General features: G+C 36.8%; 1 protein-coding gene across 1 annotated transcript in view; it reads left to right on the top strand.

The window, feature by feature from the left end:
- Nucleotides 1-2,144: 2,144 nt before the first annotated feature.
- The window catches only part of mboat2a (membrane bound O-acyltransferase domain containing 2a), a 60,006-nt gene continuing 35,054 nt past the window's right edge, over nucleotides 2,145-27,096 (top strand). Inside the window, exon 1 of the mRNA XM_077239993.1 lies at nucleotides 2,145-2,597. Coding sequence (XP_077096108.1) covers nucleotides 2,520-2,597 — 78 coding nt within the window. The 5' untranslated portion in view covers nucleotides 2,145-2,519. The remainder of the gene's footprint in view (nucleotides 2,598-27,096) is intronic.

Raw genomic sequence — 27,096 nt, 5'->3', positions numbered from 1 at the left:
CTCATACATGCTAATAGCATGAGGACACTGAGCAATTTCTAGTGACTTACCAAAAGTTAATATTTTTCAAATAAACAAATAAAATCTACGAAATAATTTAGGTAACCGGACAGTATGTTGAGATTGACCTTTTCAGTCATAGTTACAATTTTATGAAATATACAGAAATTAAAATGAGAGGACTTACTTATGGTCTTCACAGTGCCTTCAGAAGATCCAGATGATGCAACTTCCTGTTGAAAATGTGTCTTGTGGAAAATTCCTGGGGTGGTTTTTGTGTTAGGGTAACTGGACTGAGTGAAAACCTGGAGACACGACTAAAATGTGTATTTTATCTAAAATATTAGATCAAATATTTTTTCTCATGAAAAAAAAACATTTTAAAGCATAGGTTGTATATATAATCACACAACAATGCAAAAAAAAAAAGATTACTGAAGGATTTTAATCATCATATTTCATGGTAAAGTTTAGAAATAGAGAGTGGGGACATGCAGAAAATGCTAGTTTTTATTAATGTTTTTAATTATACATTTTAAATTTGTAGTTAGCTTAATGTGCAGGACATTTTGCTTCATAATAAAATGTATTTTAGAGTTAATTTCCATGCAATTTTATACATATAATGTCCTGGGGACAGAAATGTCACCCTTTCGGTGGAATGGCAAACGAGCTGGTGTTGTTACAACAATACGACGTAATTGGTCGAGTGGTTCAGAGTTAATCTATGGACATCCTGGAACTCTAAAATGGACATGCGCTGTCAGACTGTGACATTTGCATGTAATTTTAATAGTAAGTGAACATTACAAGTTGTAGCTGCCATTTGCACGTTAAGCTGTATTAAATCAAATCACCTGAATTACACTAGGCTATGTAAACGCTGCTTGAAAAATGATCTGCCTTTGTTTTCATTCACAAACAGCACCCGCTAGAAATGCCCATACAGGTGTTAGTCTACTAAAAGCAAACTTCCATGTGAATGTGAAAGCTAGTTATTAGCAACACATTCGGCATTGATTATTATTTATAGGTCATTTATTATGTAGAATTGTAGATATCTTCTTTATGCTGTTGGCAAGAATGAAACAGGTTGCAAATGAACAAGTCTGCTGCCAGACCCTGCTTAATAAACAATATCTCACTGACATTTTTATAAAGACGTTTTTGTCTAACAAATTTGTTAATAAAAAAACAAGTTAAATTCTTAATAAATGACAAACTTAAGTAATAAAACAGGGATATTTATTTGATTTTCACATTCTAACATGACCAGTAGATGGCACTCTCTGACTACTGCACTCGAGTGCTTCTCTAACGATTAATAAGCAGAATTTGGGAGTTTATTGAGTCTATGGAGACATGAGCAAAAGTAAATTTGAAAAATTTGAAAATTTTTGGTAGATGAATTGAGCAGAAGCATCTGGTTTGAACTTGAGGGGTCATTGTTTATAAAGACCGACACCAATGAACTCAAAGACTGGATCAACTGGAGTTTATTGGAATTCCCATAACAGCTCTATGACGTGATGCACTAAAAATATTTTTTCAGGAAAAGAAGTCTGGTCCTCGTGACCTTGTTGTAATTCTTACTGCACAGTAAGAACCGTATATAATAGACATCATTTTGGTCAAATCTTGGTTGTGTTTTTGAGCTCCCATAAGTCATGCATGTATTTACTATTTCTGTTCCAGTATTAAACATGCAATACAATCCATTTTTTTCATTCCATGTATTGCATGGGATCCGTGTCCAAATATACATAATTTTATGACATTTCGGTTAGTAATATATGATAAATATTTAGCTTAATCTTAATGTTTGTTGATGTTAAGTTATTTTAAAGCGTTACTGAGAAAGTTTTTTTTTTATTCATGATGTATCCTTGGATTCAGTAACTATTTTTTATATGCATTTTTGATTCTTTGTACTTGATTATTGATTCGTAAAGCACAAGTAATTATTATAATGAACTCAATTGCATGACACAGCTGGTCATGTGATGTCAACATGGTCGCGCCCATGAGGGGGCGACCCCCTCATGACTTGTCTGGAGTCTCATGTGCATGTTAAAACAAATGTAAGTTAAATTTTTTTTAATCTAAAAAATCATTAATATGAGTGTACTGCTGTGGCAACTGAGAGGGATGAATGAGAGGGAGTAGCAGTTACGTTCTTTTGAGCTGTGTGTGTGTGTGTGTGTGTGTGTGTGTGTGTGTGTGTGTGTGTGTGTGTGTGTGTGTGTGTGTGTGTGTGTGTGTGTGTGTGTGTGTGTGTGTGTGTGTGTAATTTAGCAGCAGTAGTTTGATGTAATGGAGGGGTTGGGCAAGTCAGTCCGCCTACACCGGCTTTGTGTTGATGTTCAGGCAGTGCAACAGCGCTGACAGTCCGCGAGAGCAACACCATAAAACAGCATTCCCAACACCCATCCACCATAAAGAGAGGAAGAGTAGGAGAGAAAGAGGACGGACAGTGTTTTGGGCGATTTGACTGTAAGGGAGTGGAGCTGGACTGAATCATGGCCACTTCTACGTCTTGCACAGGCTCCACACTGCTGCAGCCAATTAGTAAGATTATTGATCTGCCACTGGACCAGGTAAACTGTCACTTTAACTGAGATTTATGTTTCGCTTTTGTCGTTTTGCCCAACAAAGAGCGCTAGCTAGTGTGGAGTCGTTTGCTGTAAATCCAGCACATTTGATGCGCACGTCTGCCACCGACAACTGCATGATATAAAGGGTTTTAGTACGATATTTTAGAGTACACGAACATAACAAGCTGAAAATTCAGTTTCGTGTGTTTCATAACGCCCGTTTCCATTCTTTCCACCATGTATTTTCCTCAAAATATTGTTTGTTGAGTCGACTAGCGAGTCACACAGATAACATATTTAGTTTAGCAAACACACGTTGCTAAACCAAATATGGCATCTGTTTTAAAAATGATTTATAGGTGGCATCTAGACGCTTTCAGAGAAGTCTAACATCATGCATGCGCCCGCTCATGAACCCCATGATGATGTCTATGTAGGCAGCCCGATATGTTTCGAAACAGCGCCATAGTCACGATTTCGCCTGTATAACAGCGACGTTCTGCAAAAGAAGAGAATGTATTTACCCTTTGTAACATGAAGCAAAGGATCACTCTAGCGGGAAGCGAGCTGAGACGAGAGATGTTTCGGTTCCCTATTATTTTTCAAGTTATTTTGTTCAGGGTTCGTTTGCTTGTAGGCTATGTAAGATCGAAGGCCATATGGTATTTTAAGTAAGTTACTTCTAAATGTGTATATGTTTTATAAAAGACCGAAAGTTTTTCTTTTCATAGCTATCATCTGGTACTATTCTATTTAAAATCTAAATAGCGGGGACTTTGATTCAGCAAAGTGAATCGAATCTTTTGAATCACACTAAAAAGATTCATTAACTCGCTCGTTCCCTCAAGTTTTTACTTTTTCGATCGCACCTATATCTAGATAACTTTTTTACAAAACAAACAAATTGTTTATTGTCTATAGACATACTGATTGAATATAGGCTACACATTAAGCACCTTTCAGCAGATGTGTTCTAGCTGTGTTTGCCTGAATCAACTGCCTATTATAGGCTAGCTTTCTTGTGTTGATAAATTATTAATAATGCCTCTGGATAAGTCATATGCCTCAGGTTAAGTTATCGTTCTTTCATAACCCTCCACTAAACACGAATTATTATACGGCCTCTGTTCACATCTGCCCTGTTACACTAGTCTGGATAAAATATTCATAACACAGGCTAAACATAAAATATGTAGGCTACAGTGAGATGTTCTGAAGTGTATCTAGTTGAAAGCCACATTTTATAAATGCGATGTAAGAGGTTTGTTAATACAGGATTAGAGTTCACATTGCTGATGCAGATATTTTCAGGATATTTTCATGACCAGACATGGATGGCAACCTTTATCAGTGTTAGCTATGCCAGTCACTTCAGTGTTCAGATTTTACAACATTAACGTTACTCTTGCTTTATGTCGACACCATTGCGTTTTTACCGCTGCACACATATCATACTTTTCAACTTCTTTGACCTCTTTAGCTGCTGCCGCCGAACTCGTAATGCAAGTCCAGGCAAGAATTGGTCAAGAAATGCAGGCATACTGGAGTGTGTACGTTCTTGCATTTCTTTTGAAACGCCCACCTGTTCAACCTCTTTACAACTTTTTAGATATGTTAAATATCTTTTTTTGGGTGTGGGACCCGCAGCTGGTGTGTAATGACAACATTAACCTATAGTCAAGATAAATCAAGTATGGAAGTCCAAGCAAACAAGGTGTTTTTTGATCTGTAAGTCCATTTGGTTGACTGCAGCTTTAGTGCCCTTTGCTCTGTCGTTGGCATGCTTCTTCACCAGCTTTTTTGATTGAGATTTTGGCAGGCTCAGCCTACAAACCCTATAATGTGACAGGAATCAATAGTTCAGTCAGAACTGTCAGGATTACTACCTCCTGAGCTTTAGCCAACACTGGGTGAAGTTATGTAGATCTGTTTGTGGTTAAAGATGTGGGTCTCTAGGCTGGGCTCAACATTTTGCACCGTAACATGACTGTATAGTATAATATAAGATTGTTAATGTTAAAATAGCCTGGTCACTTCCCAGTCAGCTGTGAGGATATCAGCTCATGGGTCCTAACAGTGGCTTAGGTTTGATTTTGAAATTGGTGGGGAGGGGGACATCAATGTATAAATATATTTTAAGTTTTGATCGAAATTATTGCTAGGGATATATCAGTGTCACTGGATATTGGTAGGGACACGTCCCTAGCGTCCTACTAAATTCTACGCCCTTGGGTCCTAAAGCCCTTGGGTTCCTGGTTTGCATTTTTGGACACTATAGTTAAAATGAAAACTTATGCATCATTTACTCACCCTCATGTTGTCAAACCTGTATGGCTTTCTTTCTTCAGCGGAACACAAAATATATTTTAAAGAACGTTGGGGTACAACTTACATAGACTTTTTTATTCTGTTGACAGTTTTTGAAATATTTTTTTTAATATCAATTGTTTTGGTGAACTATCCCTTTAAAGGGATAGTTCTCCCAAATATGAAAATTCTATCAGTAATTACTCACCCTCATGTTGTTCCAACCCCGTAAGACCTTCGTTCATCTTCGGAACACGAATTAAGATATTTTTGATAAAATCTGAGAGCTGTCTCACTCCATAAGCTGCTAGGTGATTTCATCTGCCGGCCCAGAAAAGTGAACGATAAAGACATCGTTAAAATAGTCCAAGTGACTACCGTGGCTCAGTCTTAAGTTTGTCAAGCAACGAGAATACTTTTTGTGTGCAAAAAACCCTGAAAATACTGACTTTATTCAACTACTCATTTTCTTCCGTGTGGGCCTCTGACGTGAGTTCGCGAGAACTGAATAGATGGCGCTTACGATCATTTGACGGGAAAGTGTGAAATGTAAGCCATTCATTTTGTGGCATTGGTAAGCCACTTTTGCGTTGTCTCTTTGGTTTCTCACGATTCAGACATCCAGGAAATGCACACTTTAGAACCATTTTAAAGCATACACTGAGACCCATCTGCGTCATCTTCTCAGTTCTCGTGCATGCGTCGTGGCGTTCTCGTGAACTCGCGTCAGAAGCCCACACGGAAGAAAATGAATAGTTGAATAAAATCGTTATATTTGGGGGGATTTTTGCGCACAAAAAGTATTCACGTCACTTGATAAATTTAAAGTTGAGCCACTGTAGTCACTTGGACTATTTTAACGATGTCTTTACTAATTTTTTTGGGCCGGCAGATGCAATTACCTAGCAGCCTTTGAAGGAGTGATCCAGCTCTCAGATTTAATCAAACATATATTAATTTGTGTTCCGAAGATGGACGGAAATCTAACAGGGTTGGAACAACATGAGGGCGAGTAATTACTCATGTTGAGCTCATGTTGTCTAGAGTTTTTTTGTCTACTGAAATTTCTTGGAAACATATTTTTGCAGTGTTTCGTCAGCAGAACATTCCAAAAAAACATTAAATAACTAAACAACCCTCTGAAGAGATGTATGTCTATCGCTCACTGCCTCTCTTTCATTCCTGTTAATAATCAAAGATGGCGCTGCTGTGAATAAGGTCTATTGTTTTGTGATATATTAATTGATGGGGATTGATGTGAGACTGTAAACGCTGTGGGATGTGAGACAATTGTTGGAAGAAATACTAACAATAAAGTAAAAATGAAACTGAATTGAATTTCAAAGACATTTAAAACACTAGTAGATAATGTTGTTTATTTGCTCAGGCTGACTGTGAAGTTTTAGCACCGGATTCATTAAATACACTACAGTTATAATTGTAAGGGTCGGTAAGAATAAATGCTCATGCTCACCAAGCCTGCTTTTATTTGACCAAAAATACAGCAAACACATTAATATTTTGAAATGGTGTACAATTTAAAATAAGTTTTCTATTTTAATATAATTTAAAATGTAATTTATTTATGTGATGGCAAAGCTGAATTTTCAGCATCGTTATTTCAGTCTTCAGTTTCACAGGATCCTTCAGAAATCATTCTAATATGCTGATTTGGTGTTCAAGAAACATTATCATAAATGTTAAAGTTGTGCTGCCTATAATTCTGTGGACATTGCGATAATTGTTTTTCAAGATTATTATTTATGTGAAAATATTTATGTGAAATAGAAATCTTTTGTAACATTATACAAAGTTCTGGCATGAAACTCTAGATGGCGCAGGCTAATAGGTCATTTAACTCACCTGTTCATAATCTCATCATTAACTATAGGGCAAAGCTGATTGTTTCCTGCCGTATCAGCCAATGAGCTTGATGCTAAACCTTCAAATACTCAGTTAGGATTTGCCTTAGCAGTGCAGCGCGCTTTCAGAAACCCTCCACCTTCCCCAGCTCCACCTGTATAGATCTGCTACGGGTAATTCATGTACGCTATACTTGCTGAAAGCAGTGTGTCGTGTATGTATTGGCAGTAGAAAGTCCCGTACTTGCTCTGCAACAGCAGCAGCAATAAAAGCAGCAGCGTAGCAGAGTCAAATAGTAAAGAAGTTTTTGAATAAGACGCTATATGAGCTTAATTTACATAGAAAGATGTGTGTTTCCAGTAAAAAAAACTGCAGTGCTATTTCAACACTTTTTGCACCATGGTTAGGACTCATATCTTATATCTCACGATTCATATTGTGCAAAAGTGGTGCAACTTTTAAATTAATTTACACCAGAAATCTTACTGGTTTCTCTTCACTACATGTTGATGTATATGTTTTGTACTGGAATGTAATAAGGAAGCAATGTCTCTTGTCGCACAGCAGGAGCATGAGGCGCAGCTCTGATTTCTCACAGGAGGTATATGCCGCTCTCTCTCTCTAAATGGGCACTCTTCTGGGACCAGTTGCCTCTGCTTGAGGTCTGCTTATGGGAGTGTTGTACTGTAGTGTTGTACTTAATTAATGCTGTTTGATTTTTTTTTCTTTTTTTCTCACAGTTAAAAACCACTTACCCAGTTACCCTGCACCATTATCACTGGGTTTGGATTAGCTGCAGTGTTGTTATTGTTTGCTAAAACTATTAGACATAATTTCCATTAATTGAAATAGTTGAAATAATTAATTTATAAAGCACTTTTACCAAGCTTAAAGTGCTTTGCAATCAACAATAAACATAAATGCATTAAAAAATAGAAGAAATACAATAAACAATAGTCAAAACACTGAATAATGTTGAATTTGGTTGCAGATCCAGACTGTAAAAAATGATGTGTGCGTGTTTGTGTGGTTCATACATACCCTACAAAATGTCCCCACAAAGATGACAATATCCGAAAATCTTGTCCTTGGAATTTTTTGGTCCCCATGAGAAAAACGGCTCAGAAATCATACTAGGTAATGTTTTTTGAAAATTTAAAAATGCAAAAAGTTTTCTGTGATGGGTAGGTTTAGCGGTAGGGTTATTGTTAAGGGATAGAATATACAGTTTGTATAGGATAAAAATCATTATGTCTATGGAGAATTCCCATAAAACCTGACAACCTGAGAGAGAGAGAGAGAAAGAGAGAGAGAGTGAGAGTGTGTGTGTGTTTAATAGAACTGGTTCTAAATACCCCTAGCAATTACACAAATGATTTCATCTCATTACAGGAATCTAAACGTTTTTGATGTAATTTCTCAGATGTGGTTTGGGTGTGAGAACTTTTATATACTTTTATGTAAGTCTTGCATCTGGCTGATTCTGGTTCCCTCCTTTCTGATCACTTCCAGGGCCTGTCATTAAAATCAGTCGTTAAGAGACAGAGCAATACATTTTACTGTTAATACTGTAATTACAGATTTGACGACTTGCATAAGAGGGAGATAATTACAGCTCTTGCACTTTGCTATAGCATGCAAGTTCTGGATTTTTCTTCTGTGATTGTTTTTGTTCAGCACCCTTAAAGAGAGAATTCACCCCAAATAATTTACTGTTGTTTCAAATCTGCATTCTGTGGAACAAAAAATATTATTATATAAGATATTTCAAATTTTCTTTTAATATTCAGATTGTCCTTTTCATACTAGTGGTTCTATCAGTACATCTGTAATTTTTACACATAGATTGTGTAAATATCAGAGTATGATAAAGTAACATTTGAGCTGTGCTTACAGGAATAGCTGTTTTAAATAACTTCACTGTAGGCAACAGGGACCTCATCCAGAGTGATCAAAGACAATGAATCTGCTTGTTCAACAAGAACAGTTATGATTGGATGATGTTTATAGTTCTCAAGTTTTTGTTGTATGAGTAATGAACGCCTTAAAATCCTTTTAAGGCATTTGTTTAGTGATGATAATGTTTCACTGCGGCAGTACAAGTCTGCAGAGAATCTCAATACTGTAATTATTTCGTTTTTTAAAATTATAGACCAAATCGCTTGGCGACAACGGTGCAGATTGTTACTTATTATGTTAGTTCATGGTTGTAGTAGCAGTGTTAAATGTTAAGAGAAGAAGGAGATGGGAACCGGCAAGCGTTTCAACGTAACTTTAATATCATAAAATAAACAAACACAAAAGGAACTCGAGGCCTCGCTCCGTTCCCACGGCTATCGGCCCCGCCCCGCTTGCCACAATGGTTAATTGTTAAATTTCATTGGAAACTTTACAGGATAAATTCACTGTTTCAAAACAACTTCTGCTAGTGATTTTGAAGGCAGCTATGGGATCATTGAAGTTAAGCGCCATATTATACAATTATGGTTTACTTTACAGAGAGCTTTTGACCTACTTGCTACGTACTTTCTTAACCCTAACGCTGTGTTGAAAACCCTGTAACACCTTTGATGTTCCGAGTCAAAAATGACTTGCCTTTTAAAAATTGCTTGTAAATCACTCGTTATGCTATATCATCACCAAATATTGGATTCAATCTTATTGTCAACTTATTTTCTTTTAATTAGGACAGGTTTTGTATTTATTTTTGAAAAATATTGATTGTAGGCATCATTGATCTGAGGATAAAGTTTATCTTTGTAAAAAAAGAAAAGAAAAAGAAAACTTGTTGTAATGCTCAAAATAGTTTTTGTCATAAATGTGTGTGTGTGAGGTAGCATGAGTGTATCCACACATGCACAGGTCCGAGGCCTTTATCTTTGCAAGCACACGTTTATGTGAACATTAAAATACTCCTGAACTCTAAAAAAATAATTAGGGGAGATCGGAAATAAGAAAAACATTTAAAGTCCCCTTGTGGTGAAAATCCAGCTTTTAATGTGTCTATGTGGTGTTTTTAATATGCTTTAAGACATGTCATTCTATGTAATGGGAAATGTCTTAAATAATTACATAATAGTTTTGTTTTATGTTTTTTCTTTCTTTCTAGTGATACAGTATGTGTATGAGCAGTTTAATTCATACAATTTAAAAATTAATTAAAACAAAATTAATTAATGAATTAAAACTAAATCCACAAAATTTACCCCTAGGCGCCTGACAGAACCTATATTGAACCTTTTCTTCGAAGTTTGGTATAAACACCCCAAATGTTAAGTAATGTATGCTGCAGACCATCGTGAAGCAATTTTCTGTATTTTTTAAGAGCAGACAGCATCATTTGCCTTCTTCCAGATGGTATCTGTTGCTGACAATGCTCAGCTTATTTTCTTATTTTGGACTTTTGCGTGTCATGACTCATGCCTGATATGAAAAGGAAATTGATCCAATTTTAGTCGCTTTCCTTTCTTTGTGAATTGTTGCCAGTCTCATAGCCAGCCTCTGTGGCAGTGATGTATCCTAGCAACCAGACCTTTCAGAGACTGATTGTAAGTCATTGCAGCTCGTAAGGTGGGATTGTCAGCGTGCCCATTTCTGGATGCGTGACTTCATTTAGTGGTTCTTGCAAAAAACACCTTATTATGTTTAGTCATTTTGTCAATTATAGAGAATTGTCAGAATCAGCGTGCCATAGTCTTCTCCAGCAGATGCTCTTTGTCCCAGGTGAATCATAGAATTGCAGACAGTATTGAAGAAAACTGGTATATGGAGGCAATAATGGTCATTTTCAAAGGGCAGAGCTGATATCTGAGCTGAGTAAGAAAGAAAGAAACCGAGACAATAGAGCGTCGTGGGAATGAGTCCTAAAACTCAGAAATGAGTTTGCATTTTTGAAGTCAATGGATTTTTGGTTAAATGCCTGAAATAATGTCTGTGGTTAACACAAGCTCAAGTTTTATTCTATTACATAAAATACATCAGTAAAGTGTTTTTTTGTTTGTTTTTGTTTTCCACATCACAGGCTTATACAGTGTAAGGTGGTTTATAGAGCCCACTGGTCTCGCATGGCCTCCATTGGTCTCTATTGGACCTGAGTGTGACCGGCGGTGTCATTCTGGTTCAGCCACTCTAATCCATATGTTCTGGTTTTTATTTATGTCCCATTACTTGTCTGTTTTGGCTCTACCACCTGGAATCTCTTTGGCTTTGCCTTCATTTCTCGGATTTAATGCCTTTTTTACTCTGTTGGTAAAACGTCTAACTCTATTGAATTGGGAAATCCCTCACCCTCCAACTCATGGGATTTTCTTTACTTTATGAAATACATGAACCCCCCCAATCACCAGCCTAGATGTACTTAATAAATCTGTATTGCTTGGCCAATATATTGAAGGATTGTATTTATGGGATTCTACTCAGAATGTAATAGTGGTGAAGGGATGACAGCAAACCCTGGAAGACTAATTCGCCACTGGTTCCCTTGAGATTTTCCTGAAGGGTTTTATAATGGAAATTTTCAATTTATGAGTAAAATAAGGTCTGTAGTAAACATAACTTGACGATACTTAAACGGTTTGCTCTACAACGTAAATTTCATATTAAAAACACAAATTTTGAAACTGTTATTTTTATTTTTAAAAATGTATGTTACTAATAAGTAGGCCTAACTAGATAAGAACATTTGGGGTGTGAGTGTATGCAGTTTATGTTGTAGAGCAAAATGTTCAAGTATCGTAAAGTTTTGTTTAAATTTAAATTGAAAAAGCCCATTATAAAACCCCATAGGAAAATCTCGAGGGAACCAGTGGTGAATTATGCTGCCTTCACGTGCTATCGGAAATTTCCTTCTTCCCGCTTCTGAAGTCGTGATTACGAGCTCATTGCATTTAAATTTTGACTTGAGTTCATGTCCAATTAAACTAGTATTTATGATAATTCCGATAGGATGTGAAGGCAGCATTAGTCTGGGTTTTGACATCATCCCTGCACCACTCTATTTGTAAATGCTTTTATTAATTTTACAATTTAAAATTTATTTATCAATACATTTAACTACATATATTAACATGAACAAACCATTTTAAATATATATTTACATTTAAAATGTATTTATTGGTTTATTTAAAAGTGATTTTCTAAAAATATATTTCAAAGTGCCATTTCTAGTCTTCCATGTCAGCATCATTGACACCTTATAGTTTGGGATTTTTTGGTCACGCATTACAACATGTGTGTAGCTAGTAGCTCTATTAGTTAAGTGCGCACTCATCAGCTGCAACTCACATTGGAGAACTGACAAGTCTGCATGTGTCACAGCAAATGTGGTCTTGTTCCTCTTGCTGCATTTTCCTAATTTCATTTATGTTAATGGTGGATGTTTAGAATCTTTTTCTCATTTTGACAAGCTTTACTTTTTGGCTTCCAAAATGAGGTGTTGAAATTGACAGGAAATCTCAGAGGCTCTTTTTTTAATAATCACCTCTTTCTAGAGAGTTGTGTCCATAAGGTAGAGTGAGAGTTTTGCATTGGTTTTGTATTGGCTAGCTGTTCGGCTAATTTTGTATTCTGTTTGAGGCAGGGTAAATAGCAGCCGCTTGTCATGCAGGGCATGCTTGAATGGTGGGTTATTTATAGCTGACCAAGGAAGCTGTGATCGTTGGATCAACATAAAGGGACGTGCTGCCAGTGACAGGAGTCTTTTGTGTCTGGTGAAGTGTTTGAAATCAGGAGAAGCTGCTTCGGTCTAGATTCTACAGCTATAGGTTTATATACAGGAGGACAATGGACATTATAGCATGTATGTCTGAGATGCTCCCTGTTGCTTATTTTTTTCATTTTAGAGCATTGTCCATGCGCTATTTTAGCAGCCTGGGGTCTGGAAGTATTTCCCCCCCAAATTTTTGTCTCCAAAAGGGATTTAAAATGTTTTTAAAAAGAGTCTCTTATATGCCCACCTAGGCTCCTTGTATTTGTTTAAATACAGTAAAAACTATTTCTAAAAATGTATTTTCATACAGTGGATAGCATAAGTGAACATACCCATGCTAAAGTTGACTAAAAAGAGGAATAAAAAATCATCTTTTGGAAATTGATCTTAATGCCTTAATTAAAAAAATGAGGAAAAATCGAACCTTTAAGGACACCAATTTTCTTTGTGAATGAATAATGTATCATAAATAAATAAATGTTCTTCCTTAAAATACAGGTTGCATAAGTCAGGATACCCCTATGTTAAATTCCCATAGAGACAGGCAGATTTTTATTTTTAAAGGCCAGTTATTTAATGGATCCAGGATATTATGCACCCTGATAAAGTTCCCTTGGCCTTTGGAATTAAAAAAGCCCCACATCATCACACACCCTTCACTAGAGATTGAAATGGGGCACTTTCCATAAGATCATCTCTCAATGCAAATCATACCAGCTATTAGCCTAACTGAAATTACACCATGCCAATCTCTAGGTATGGTGAAGGGTGTGTGATGATGAGGGGCTTTTTTAATTCCAAAGGCCAAGGGAACTTTATCAGGATGCATAGTATCCTGGATCCATGAAATAACTGGCCTTTAAAAATAAAAATCTGCCTACCTCTATAGGAATTTAACATAGGGATGTCCTAACTTATGCACCCTGTATTTTAAAGAACAACATTTATTTATTTATGATACATTAATCATTCACAAAGAAAATTGGTGTCCTTAAAGGTTGTTTTTTTCCTTATTTTTTTAAATGAAGGCATTAAGATCAATTTCCGAAAGATGATTATTTTTATTCCTCTTTTTAGTCAACTTTAGCATGGGTGTGTTCACTTATGCTAAGGCACTGTATACTATATGTTAAAATGTAATGGCAAAGCAACATTTTCAGCGTCATAGTCTTCCGTATAACATGATCCTTTAGTTTTTCCACTGGGAATATGGCAAATTTGTATTCATTACATTTTTAAATAACTGAAATCATACTGACTTTTGGCTTCTGCAGCACATACAGTGCACTCACCGACCACTTAATTAGGTACACCTTGCTAGTACCAGACTGGACCCCCTTTTGCCTTCAGACCTGCCTTAATTCTTTGTGGCATAGATTCAACAAGGTGCTGGAAACATTCATCAGAGATTTTGGTCCATATTGATATGATGGCATCAAGCAGATGCTGCAGATTTGTTGGCTGCACATCCATGATGAGAATCTCCTGTTCCACCACATCCCAAAGGTTCTTTAAGGGATTGGGATTTGGTGACTGTGGAGGCCATTTGAGTTTAGTGAACTCATTGTCATGTTCAAGAAATTAGTTTGAGATGATTTAAACTTTGTGACATTGTGCGATATCCGGCTGGAACTAGCCATCAGAGGATGTATGCTGTGGTCATAAAGGGAGGAACATTGTCAGCAACAATACTCTGACTGTGCTGTAAACGATGGCCAAAAAGTGCCAAGAAAATATCCCCCACACCCATGCGAATTGTTCCTATTCTTAGCTGGCATGAGAGGCACCTGGTGTGTCTTCAGCTGCTGTAGTCCTTCTGCTTCAAGGTTCGATGTGTTGTGGATTTAGAGATGCTCTTTTGCAGACCTCGGTCGTAAAGAGTAGTTATTTGAGTTGCTGAACAAATCTGGCCATTCTCCTCTGACCTCTGGCATCAACAAGGCATTTTCACCCACAGAACTGCCACTCATTGGGTATTTTCTCTTTTTCTGACTATTCTCTGTAAACCTTAGAGACAGTTATGCATGAAAATCCCAGTAGAAAACCAGTTTCTGAAATATTCAGACCAGCCCGTCTGGCACAAACAACCATGCCACGTTCAAAGTTGAATCCCGTTTCTTTCCTATTCTGATGCTCAGTTTGAGCAGATCGCTCCAAATTCAGCAGATTGTTTTTGCAATTGTAATAATTACATTCCTGGACATAAATGTTGGAATTTGGAAGTTGCGACGTAACTACAAGGAACTTCCTTTGTACTTTTGAAATTTGTTTCCCTTTTTGAATCTGACAGCTCCTCTGCTTCCATGTCCGTATAAGAAATTAAAGTGTCCACTGGTTGCTGATGCATTAACTTTCCCTTTCTCTTCTCAACTGAGTCTGGCTGGAAAAGCCGTGTTAGATGTTCAACTAGAGCAGACAGGCGGATCTCGCCTCTGCTGCTCTCTGTTCTCAGTCTCTCTCTGTTACTCCTTGTGGATGAAATTTAGAAGGCAACCTGCTTCTGTCTGTCTTTATTTGGGGCCTTTATACAGAGCCAATGAACCACATACTCTTAATTTGGATAATCTAATTTGTAGTTTAGTGTAAACCTTTACTTAGTGGAATTGTAGACCTCTCTTAAATCTGGGCAATTGAGATGAAGACATGCTTTCAGAAATCAAAATGTGAATGCTCTTCTGATGTGAGGAACTTGAATGAATAATACCCAGCAGTGTTCAGACGGTGGGTGATAAATCTGCTGAAAAAATCCCTTAGACTTACATTAAAGGAGGGATCTGAGCCATATCATAGAAACTTCGGAGTGAGCCCTTTTTGGATGGTAAGCCATCACCAAGTATAGCAAAAATGCTAAAAACCACCCAAAACATCTTACCAATTACATATCAATGCCCTGGAAACCTCCTTACATGACTAATATAATAATAATTAATAATATTATTAATAAGTTGCATAGCTACCTTAGCATGATGATGACTTTCAAGGACAAGCACAACCCATCTTTAGAAAATGTAAACAATTGGACTAGTTTACTGCTAAGCATAATATTGGCTTTGTGTGGAAAGAGCCCCCCCCCCCCCACTGTCCTCGTTGTACAGAATAGCCTGGAGAAAGGAAAAAACAAGTTTTTATATGCAGTCCTTCATTAAATTTGCATGAGCTCCTTGTTTTGTTTAGCAATACTAACGTGATTGACTATAAATTATACATTTAAAGACTTAATAGAAATGAATATGGCGGGCTATATCATGAATTGTACTGAACATGGGAACTTGTATCTAAGATGTTAGCTCGAGCAAAGCTCTGGAGGAAATGTGACTTATCTTGGGAACACTTCTGGCACACTAGCCTCTATCTCACTATCTCTGACTGCAAGTAAAGTTGGATTTGCTGACTTGCTGGGACCTATTTTAGAGATGGATTGCCAAGTGAATCAGTAAATCAGGAAGAAATGCATTCAGCCCAGGAGCAGCGATGAGGAGGCATCTGCTGGCAGACTGCTATATTTACATTGGAGGTGCTAGAAAGTAATACAGGTGCAAAATTAATTACAGAGTAGATTCCCATGGGAAACGACAGTTGCCACACGCAGGTTTGGCTGGCCCGACCTGACAGGCTTGTTCTTTTCCTCCATGAAGTAGATTTCCGCATAATCTTTACCTTTGACTTGTATTCTCAAAGTTTATTTTAGTGCTGCACAATACATTGACAACGTGTTATTGGCTAATAACTATAAATAAATTTTAACTTGTTTGCAACATTGTTTTTTAACAGGCATGGTAAGACCTTACTTTGTTAGTCTGAATCTTCTGCTGTAACGATATGTAATGTTTGTCGTATTTTTTAATTTTCTCTAACAATGAAAACAAGACAAAATATTAGAGGCCGTTCACGTGTATAGCAGTCTTTCATTCTGTCTGTCGTCGCCCATTGTTGCTTTGTATGAACGTGTCGACAGATGCTACTTATTGCTGTTTTTTTCCACACAATGAGCGTTGTGTTGAAAGTAATTTTGTGCCACTCCATCTGCCGTTTTTTGATTAAAAAAATTAGTGCTCTACTGCTTTTATTAAAAACCGTTATTAGACAAATTAATTTATATCATGTTAATACTACATATACGATAATATCGTAAATAATCCAGCGCAGTAACTATAACTATCTGGTTGATGCTCAAACATTCCATCATAAAATGGAAAAAGCTTTTACTGTCACACAAAATGATGTTGTCGAAGATGACAGTTGAAAGTGATACTCTCTACTTTGCTTCCCCATCTGTATTTTGGATTCGGTAAAAAAGACAGTCTTATACACTTTTGTTTTTGTCACTTTTGCACAGTTATGGTTGCAAACTCTCTCTATGCCTCTCCACTTGTGTTGTCAAAAATGTTGATATTTCAATACGTATTCATACTGAAATATCTGAAATGATTCAATTCTCCTTTTCTGCAGTATCGATACAGCGATACCGTCTCTCTTCTCTCCAGTGGCGTATTGACAGTTTGACACTCCTGCCTCCTGTTTCTCACTCATATAATTTGCTCCGGTTAAAAAGTGTTGGTGTTATAGGGTATGAATTTCGGAGTGGGGTTGTTGTGGGTATTGCCCATAATTTTACCCATTCCCGAAGGTTTCACGGACACACCAAAAGTGTGTGCACCACTGATCTATATATAAGTGTGGCGCGTATAAAGCGGCCTCTCAAAACAGCTTGCTTTGAGCCAAGTTTAGTTTACCTGGAAAAACTTAAAGCGTGTTTATTTTATTTGTCTCTATATTCCTGTATTTATCTGTGCTATCGTTTGCAATTTGTTTTTATTTAATTACTTGATTGTTTGTTTGTCTTTTTTTTGTAAATTTAGTTCAGAATTTCAAATAACGCCTCCCTGTGCTGTGTAAGATATTTCAACAAAATTACCCAATAATTAAAATATCTATATGGCAGTTTTCCCAGTGATATCGAAAACTGTGTTGAATATCGTTATTATTTAGAATACTGTTGTATCGAAGTATGTAATTCATAGGCTAAAAAAAAGAGAAAACACAAAACAATTTACAAGAGTTAAAGATGAATTTGGCTGATAGCATAAAACTATTTTGTTCTTATTTCAATGGATATTGTGATATTCTTGATATCATGAATTATTTTGTAGTGAAAATCATGAATTTTAGCTGAGATTATTAAGATTATAAGCTTCTAATTTGACAGCGGTTTTAAGTAGTTAAGAGCTGGTTAAATTACATAAGTGGATTCATTGTAAATTCCAAATTTGAATCTTTTAAACAACATCCATCTTGTGTAAATGTGTATATTTTGTCAGTTTTATTAATTAATTAGCTGCTTCATTTGAAATGTTTTTCAGATGCCAAAAATTTAATTATTGGTGATCGGTATTGGCCATAATGAGCCAATATCAGCTAACATAAATTCCATTTTATGTGTCTTAAATAATATTTTATTCTGTAATTATGTGTGTGATTTTGGTTTATGAGTGTCTGTGTCTGTTCATAAAGATTATCATTGATGCTCTGTGGATAAACTCTGACTTAAGCTTCTCATTAGCTATCTACCTATTTATGATGCCTATTAAAACATGACGCAACTGTGCTGGAGCTGCTCTCCAATCTGTGTGAGAAGGTGATGAAGTGCCCATATTCTGGCAGGCATCATTGCAGACATAACTCTCCAGTAGGTTTGGAAATCCAGAACTGGGTACTTGCTCCATAACTAGTCCCTAAAGTTCCTAAAAGGGTGATGGGAGATTGAGATCCAAATTGCTCCTTGTGTAGAAGTAATGTCAAGCCTCTTACTGGCAGTCTCAAAAGAACATCATTCCACACTGTCACAGGAGCTGTCAGAGGAGTTTAATGTCCCTCCTCAAAGCCGATCTGCTTCCCTTTGGCGAAGTTGTGCTCTGTTGAGCAGTCGGTTGCTTAGAAACCAAATGTGAGGCCCAAGTGGAGCTGTGACATGTCATCAAATGGAACAAGTTTTGTTTACCCCTGTATTGTTAATGGAAACAGCTGCTGTATCATAAAACATAAGCACAATTGAGACAGTTTTGCTGTAGGGTGTATCATTTAATCATGTAAAATGTGTAGCTCAGCAAATAAAAAGCATTTATTTTACAGTGTGGACTTGGTGCGTTTCATGTCCTAGGGATCTTCTTTATATTTTTGTTATAAAATTGTGAGAGGCCTTAAAAGAGGAAAAAACAGCAAGAGTAATTGAATTTGTTTAGCCGTTGTGAACTTTTGACTTTTTAGTTTGGTAGGCTTTTCTCTCTGCTTGTTGCATTTGTTAATTCTGTTTACAAGTAGTATACCAATTTAAAAAAATAAATCTGCACACACTGACACAAAAAAACACCAAAAAGTTGCATCGTATTACAATGTTTTTGGACATTGTACTATGGTAATTCCATGATAAAATTCATAATGTTCATAATTTAATCTTTGCATGAAATGGGCAAATAAAAAACCATCAACAAACAGTTATATAGCATCTGAATTAAACATTTTGTTCTGGTTCTTGAAAAAATATGGTGAAATGTTTGTATTTTTTAGAGTTTGGCTAGTATCTCAACCACAACACAAAATGTTTGAATCAGATGCTATATAATGGTTTGTTGATGCTTTTTTATTGGCCTATTTCATGCCAAGATGCATAAAAGAAATGCAAAAATTGCCATCCGACCTCACTTTTTTTCCTGAAACGTGTCTGAATAGGGTGTATTTTATTGTAATCCTAATACTGTGATTCAGTTTGAGGTAAAGAACTTAGATAAACGGTGTAAGAATCAGTGTCTTGTATTTCGTTCCTCTTTACCAAGGTTCTTTATCATTGTTAAACCTGATTGGTAGTGCCACAGATAGCTTAATTGCTCTAGGTTTAGGATCACTTATTGCCATGATATTGATTACCATTTGAGTGCTTTGAAGAGATTGTGCATGTCTTCCTGTTTAACTGAAGGGCTCAAAGGAGTGCCTAACCTCCCTTAATATACTATCAGTGATATATTACATTCCCATGAATCATTGAGGAGAGCGTCTTTCTACATTATTAATTCGCTTTGAAGACACATGCACCTGAGTTTGACTCTGAATGTTAAAATTTTATGTCTGATTCATGCAGCATTTTTGCCATGTTTTCTGAGCTGTTGTTGCCTGTTGCAACAGACTAGCTTCTACTAAGTTTTTATGCACAACCCTAGTACATTTTTAGTATTAAAACCAAAAAAATACGCTTGTTAACTAACTGCTATGATGAAATAATGTATAATTAAACTTGGACTTGTTTCTCCAGTCAGGCAAAAATGTCCTTACATTTGAGACTATGGGGGATCTGGAGGGCCACTTGTTGGAATGGCCCTGTTTCGCCCATTGGAATTAGCTATTTTGAGCTTTTGATTTTAAGGGTCACACTTGAAGTTCGGTTCGCTTGGTGCGGACCAAAAAAAATTGAGTCCTGGTCCGCTTAGTGTTCACATTGGCATTTTTAACACCAAATCTAAAGATACTGATTCTAAAGGCATAGGGATACATTTTGCTACAGAACTTAACAAACATGCAAAACAATGATGTGTGCTGGGCTAAATGCGCGTGTTGTATGTTCGTAACCTACATATGATGACACATGAAGAGCTTCTAAAATGTGTGAAAACAGATCTGCTGCGAGGAGACGTGGTTCAGATACCTGTACCGAACTCCTGACTCCTTTTTAGGGTCGCATCTTATGACATCATGTCCTGTTTTTGGTTCGTTTAGATGTCTTTGATCTTTGTTGTGTTCATCTTTCATTCTAACTGCACCAGAGTTTGTTTGGAAGCGGACCAAAACCCATCTTTTCAGCTGTCTTGGTCCGATTGTTTGGTGCACTCCAGGGTTCGGATGGTAACGTTCACACTTATTCAAATGAACCACACCAACAGAGCAATTGCACCAGGGTTCGTTTAATCAAACCAAACATGCAAAGTGTGAACACACCCTAAGCGGGCTTTCACACTGGGCATGTTTGCCACGTTCCGAATGCGTTTGTTTCAGGCGCCCCTTGCAACGTTGGTCTGGTTTCACCCTCACTTGATTCGAACCCCAGTGCATTTGCGGTTAATTTATGTAATCCAAAACGTGATAGAAAACAGGACGCGGGTCAATATGTTGTTCTTTTTTTTTTTATATGCAGCAGAGTGAACGACACTTGCGTCTACTGTATGTGCGTCGCATGAAGGCGGCTTTTTTGAGGAGACAGCGGATTGCAAGCCATTCATTTGCCCTGCCCCTTTATCCGTGAAAGCCAAAGTGCCCTTTTCTGTCGTATCGTGGTGCCCCGAGTTATTTCTACACTTAGTATGGGATTTTTACAGAGGGGGAACCACCCACCCAACCCCAGTAGACTAGTCAGAACCAAAATGGGGCTGTTGTACCAAGTCTGAACGAGCCATGAAAAGGTGATGCAACAATCAATAATCTCTTCCTTAAAAGTCTGTATCAAAGGTTGTCAAGCTTCGTTAGCCCATTGCTAAAAGCTAATGAAATTGAACAGCTGGTCATGATTCAAGCTGGTTTAAAGCGATTAACCTGGTTAAAGCTAGTAGACCCTTACGAAAAAGAAGTACACTTCAAGTTCATTTTATGAAGTATACTTAATTAATGTTGAAGTATATTTTTAAGTAAACTTTATGTTGTAAGTATACTAATATCAATGTGTACTTGTAGTAAACTTGTAAGTGTACTATTTCAATACTGCTTGGGACTAAATTGTACCACTTTTAGTACACACTGAAGAGTATAAGAGTATTGAAGCTTTGTTTTTATTTAATTTAGCCACTGTTTCAAATAAATACCTTGGGTTTTATTTATTTTCTTCTAATAGGGTTGAAAAATAAGCAGGTCTAGCAGCTTTTCTATGGCCTCTCTTTGCAATTGAAATGAAATGCTCTTTCCATGAAATGCGAAAAAAACTCTAGTTTTGTTTTATTCCAGTTGCGCTCCATTTTTTTGGCTGCTTTCTTAAGGGCCTGAGTGTGCTCATTGTACCACGGAGCAACTGTGTCTAAAGTGCTGGAAAAGAGACAGTCAAAAGTTTTTGTCGCACTATTGAGGTCTTCTAAGCTATCTGGGATGCTGAGGAGATGAAACTGATCAGGAATACTATTAATAAAGTGATCTTTAGTGGCAGAAGTGATAGGTGTAACATATTTGTAACACTGAGTCGAGTTTGCAGCCTTGGCTAAATGAAGTATACACGAGACTAGATGATCTGAGATGTCATCGCTCTGCTGTAGAATTTCAGCGGCATCAACATTGATTCCATTTGATAATATTAGATCTAGAGTATGATTACGACAATGAGTAGGTCCTGGCACGTGTTGTCTAACTCCAATAGAGTTCAGAATGTCTTTAAATGCCAATCCCAATGCATCTTTTTCGTTATCTACATGTATATTAAAATCACAGAAAATTAGGACTTTATATGCAGCCAGTACTAACTCTGATAGAAAATCAGCAAATTATTTGATAAAGTCTGTATGGTGCCCTGGTGGCCTGTATACAGTAGCCAGCACAAATCTCAAACGTGATTTCATTTACACTAGATACTAGTGTTACATTAAGCACCAACACTTCAAAATAATTATATTTAAAACAAGACTTCTCAGTAATTCTGAAGATGTTACTATAAATTACAGCAGCACCTCCCCTTTGCCTTTCAGACAAGGCTCATGTTTATAACAGTAATCTTGGGGGGTGCACTTATTTAAAGTAATTTATCTGGTTTTAGTCAGGTTTCTGTCAAAGACCGCACATCTAGGTTATAATCTGTAATCATATGATTAACAATAAGTGCTTTTGAAGTATGGGATCGAATATATAGCAACCCGAGCTTTATCATTTGCTCATCTGCATTATAAATGTTTTTTATTTGTTGAACATCAATTACATTTTTACCCTTAAATGGGTTTAGGAGTTTTTTGTATGTCCTAATTCAGGGAACAGAGTATCTATGTGATGGGATTTATCTGACCTCAGCATTTTCAGTGACGTGAAACAGCTAGCAGATGGTCGGTTTAGCCACTCTGTCTGCTTCCTGACCTTAAGTATACTAATAGAACACACAGCCTAGTTGAGCTGGTTGGTTAAACATGTTCCCAACCATATCTTAACCTAATTGCCAGGCTAGACCACTCAACGTGGTATGACCCCCCCACCCCCCCACTGAATTCAATGTATTGTTTCCTTTTAAGGTATTTTTAACCTACATGCACCTGATGCTATTTTTAACCTCAGAGGCTATGCTACGTGATTATTCATAACTATGTGAGTGTAGTCGAGAATACTGACTGTAAACATGGCTTGCAGGTCAATTTTCTGTTTCAGTGACCAAAGACACTTTCTAAAAACACTACTCACTCTATTTGTCATCCATCTTTTTTGTGAATGATTGTTGGTGCTAGCTACAAGGCTACTGGTTGTTTTATAGTGTGTTGTTTCTCTTCAGAGTTAAAGGAGTATAGATAAGGTTAAAAGATACAGATGAATAAATGAATGCGTATAGGCGTATCACAATCAGTTAAACGGCTATGTAAAGATGCTTAAATACAGATTTATTTACCTAATAGGAATGTTTAACAGGAATTTTGGTATTTTGACTGAAAGTTTGAAGATTCCAGCTAAATCTATTTAGACTTTATTTTAACTATGGCAGTTATTGTCCCAGGAACTTTTTCCCCCCAGCCCTGTTGCTGTTTGCGTTTTTCCACCGCAGCCTAGGGTACTGTGAAGATTTGGCAAATTGGTCCAGTGACGTAGGACTGTGCGCTACTTTACAGTTCCCACTGGATTTCATCCTCTGAATTTAAGCATAAAAATGTCTGAACCTTGTCGTCGGTCCATCGGTCGTATTTTTTAAACTCCATTGTTGATTCGATTAGCAAACAACTGTTACTGCACTCACCGCAACAGATTTTAAAAAATGGTGGTTGAAATAAAATGTTGCGTGGATTCAACCAATCAAAATGCAGCATGCATGAACTAAACCAATCAGCATGTTCAGCGCCCAAACCCCCACCCCAGAAAGTTCCTGAACTAGCAGGGACTTCCGGAGGGGGAAATATTTACCCGCAACTTCATTTAGACCCTGGTTCCTGTGGTGGAAACAAAGTACCAGCCGCCCAAAGTCCCTAGTTCCTGGGGAAAATTCCTGCAGTGTAAACGCGGCTATAATTTCCTCATTTGACTGTATTAACCATGTAGATAATTAAAGGGATACTCCACCCAAAAATGAAAACTCTCTAATCATCTACTTCATGGCTTCCCAAATATACATGACCCTCCCAGTATGTATAATGCAAGTGGATGGGTCCCGCAAAGTTGGTGGTTCAAAAACCATGCAAAACGAACTTGTTGTGAAACTCACGCAAGAAGTGATGGTCCTCTGTGCTTCCGCATTAATTCTTGTTCAAATTTCACAACTTGCTTATATCATGCTTGTGTAATGTGCGATGTGCTGATGTTGACAACGTAGTGACAGTTGGCCAAAAGCGTTTGTTTCTAGAGTTTTAAAAAGGTTAAAATATTAGTACTTTTCTCACACACCACCTAGCATGCTCCACAACAATGCAATGCTATCCCGTTTTCAGCAGCAGGGTATATTAAAAGTCTGATCATGGTAATGAAGAGGTATGGTTTACCTGTTTAATTTGGTCATATTCTGCCTTCATATAATATCGGAATGATCATAAATACTAGTTTTCTAGTTAAAAATTGGACATGAATGGCCTCTTAAGTCGGGTTTACCACTGGGAAGCTGGGGGATAATTTTGACACCCAAATTGGGCATGCCACAAACTTTAAACATGGCTGAGGGGAGAACATCTGTGACTGGTATTCTTTGTTAATTTTTTCCACAGCCGCTACATTGCCTTGTCTGGTCATTAAAGCTGTGCATATTTACATATATGAATAATCATTTGAAGAGTATTTGATGTTTTATACACTGCGAAAATAGCCTGTATTTGACAGGAATTCCATAATTGTCAGCAAGCTTGACTATCTATAGCGCAGTGAATGTTTACATGGTTGTCAGTAAATGGGACACTAAATATAATTTTGGCTTTTAAGAATTTCCCAATAGTAGGCAAGAATAAACCTGGTGTCCTCCAAGTTTCCTGTTCTTTCCGAAAACAAAGCACTTGAATATGACGAGCTCGTAATCACTACTTCAGAAGTGGGAAGTAGGAAATTTCCGATTGCATGTGAAGGCATCATTATACAGATACTGGAGTTAAACAGCGGATATTAGAATTCTTTTTGTAAATCTTTTTTTAATAAATGACTAGAAATGTATTTATTTTATGACTTTTATATGGATTTTTTTTATTTTTTAAATTGTCTCTTGTTTTTGAATTAAGGAGCTTATGGACTAGTTTAAATAATTGAGTATGAGTGTCTTTGTTTCTTTAACCTATATTTTGCATGTTTGTTGACATTTTTCTTTTTAATAGCCAAACCCTAAATGGTGTCACATTTAGAAACCCATGTTTGAGCTATAGTACAATGTGAACTTAGTACTCGCCCTTCATGCTAGTACACATTTCCCCTCAAATATAAAGGATGGTTTACACTTCCCTGAGATATTTACTCAGCACACAGTGACTATATATTAATATTGACCTTTAGTAAATCCTTCCCTGTTTCTCTATGTTCCCAAATGTAAGGGACAAAAGTCCACATATATTTCTCTCTCAGCTGAAAGGCTGAAGGTGTCTGCGGAAACAAAGCCAGATGGCTTGCAAGGAGAGATGGTTTAAAGCCAAAGGGGGACAAAATCTGTCTTCACTGTCTCTCTTTCTGTCTCTGTGTCCTTACAGTTGGGACTCATGCTATTTCGACTGGCGGTCATAACTCTCTAAAAATTAGCATGGTCTAGATGTTTGTATTATTACTATTTTTTTAAAATAATTTCATAGATTTTGCATCTCAGACAAAGCATGTAAAATATTGCTGATTGATTTATTTGTGTTGAAAATCTATAATGAGGAAGGCTGTTAAAGTTCACCCAAAAATGAAAATTCTGTCATCATTTACTCATCCTCATGTTGTTCCAAACCATACTTACTTTCTTCTAGGGTTGTCAAAGTACCAACATTTCAGTAGTTGCTACCAATACCAGTAAAATTTTGCAGTTTTTGATACCAGAGCAAAAACTGTTGGTTTAAGTATTTTAAAATTGTTTCCTGTTTTGTCTCGTCCATTGGTTATCACTGTCAGTAATCACAGTTTTCAAATCAAAACACACATTTAAATATGGTTGTCAATCCAGAAACTTTGCAGTGTGCCTAGCAGCATGAAAACTAAACTTGTATTCAGATTGTGAATGGGTAATAAACAGAAAGAAAGAGAAGACTTGCATTAAGTTTGTCAATCTCTAAAGCACAAGCTCACTAAATTCTGAACTCTTGTGAAAACTCCCGTTATAAAAAAAGCAGTCTGAATTGTTCTGATTTACATCGCGATTACTCTTGGTTGGTTATAATGAAAGGATTCGCACATGCCTGGCTTGCGTTAAACAAAACAAAATCCTTGTGTGTGTTCAGCAGTGTTAAGTGGATACTGACTAACTTACTGACTAGCACCTCTGTTAGGCCATTGTGTTCACACACTCAACAGATATGATTGTGATTGGCTACAATGCTCAACGCTTGTAAAAACACACTGTAAATAGAAACCTTTGACTGTCAGGGAGCGCTCAAACGAACACGAATAAGAGCATTTGAAAGCAGCATCTGTCAGTGGTTACTGAACATACCAGTCTGTAATACTGGTACTGCAGCAATGCTGGTAACCTGGTACGGTTAACCTCTTTTTCTGGTACCGTTATTACCGCTAGGTTTGACAACCATACTTTTTCTGTGAAAAACAAAAGGTGTTTTCAATTACTTGTTTTTTAGAATTATTATTGTTGTTTTATGTTTATTGTTAACATAATAGTTAAAGGGGTCATGAACTGGATTTTTTTAATTGTTTTATGTTTCCTGAGGTGTACTTATAATGTTAATATGATTTTTAAATAAACAAATTGTCACAATTTAGAAATAAATGGCTATTTCCTACCCTGATTTTAGCCCTCTGATTTGAACGCTCTGTTTGAAGGGGCGTGTCTGCTGTGAGATTTCAGTGTAAACGCCCACTGCTGTGATTGGCTAACATCTTTGCATATTAAACGAGTATTATATTTGGAAACCCCTCGAAGTTTTAACCATTAAAGCTGTCGAGATTAACAAATCGTGAAAAGTGTTGATTATGGCATTATATTTAGATCTATTCCTGTCACATGAAAGGTTGCTGTGATGAGCATTGAGCAGATGACAGACACTCTGTTGATCATGTGATTGTGAATGCAATTATCACATCATTGCAACATGATTTCTGCACTCTCACAAATGCTTTCATCATAAATAACTATGCAAACACAATGTAAATACAGTAAGAGCTTCGTTGTGCAGTGTAACAGTGTCATTGATTACATAACGATAGTTTTGGCAAGTGTCCAGATAAACTCGCGCTGTGTGATCGACAGCCTCATGAAATTCTAAAAGGAGTGTTTCTTTGATCGCTTTCTGTATATAATTT

The sequence above is a fragment of the Siphateles boraxobius genome, unplaced genomic scaffold (assembly GCF_051911475.1).
Source record: "Siphateles boraxobius isolate OS27281-9 unplaced genomic scaffold, OSU_SipBor_1 22, whole genome shotgun sequence".
NCBI lineage: Eukaryota > Metazoa > Chordata > Actinopteri > Cypriniformes > Leuciscidae > Siphateles > Siphateles boraxobius.
Note: the sequence above shows the minus strand (reverse complement) of the source record. Positions and strands in the feature narration are given on the sequence as shown.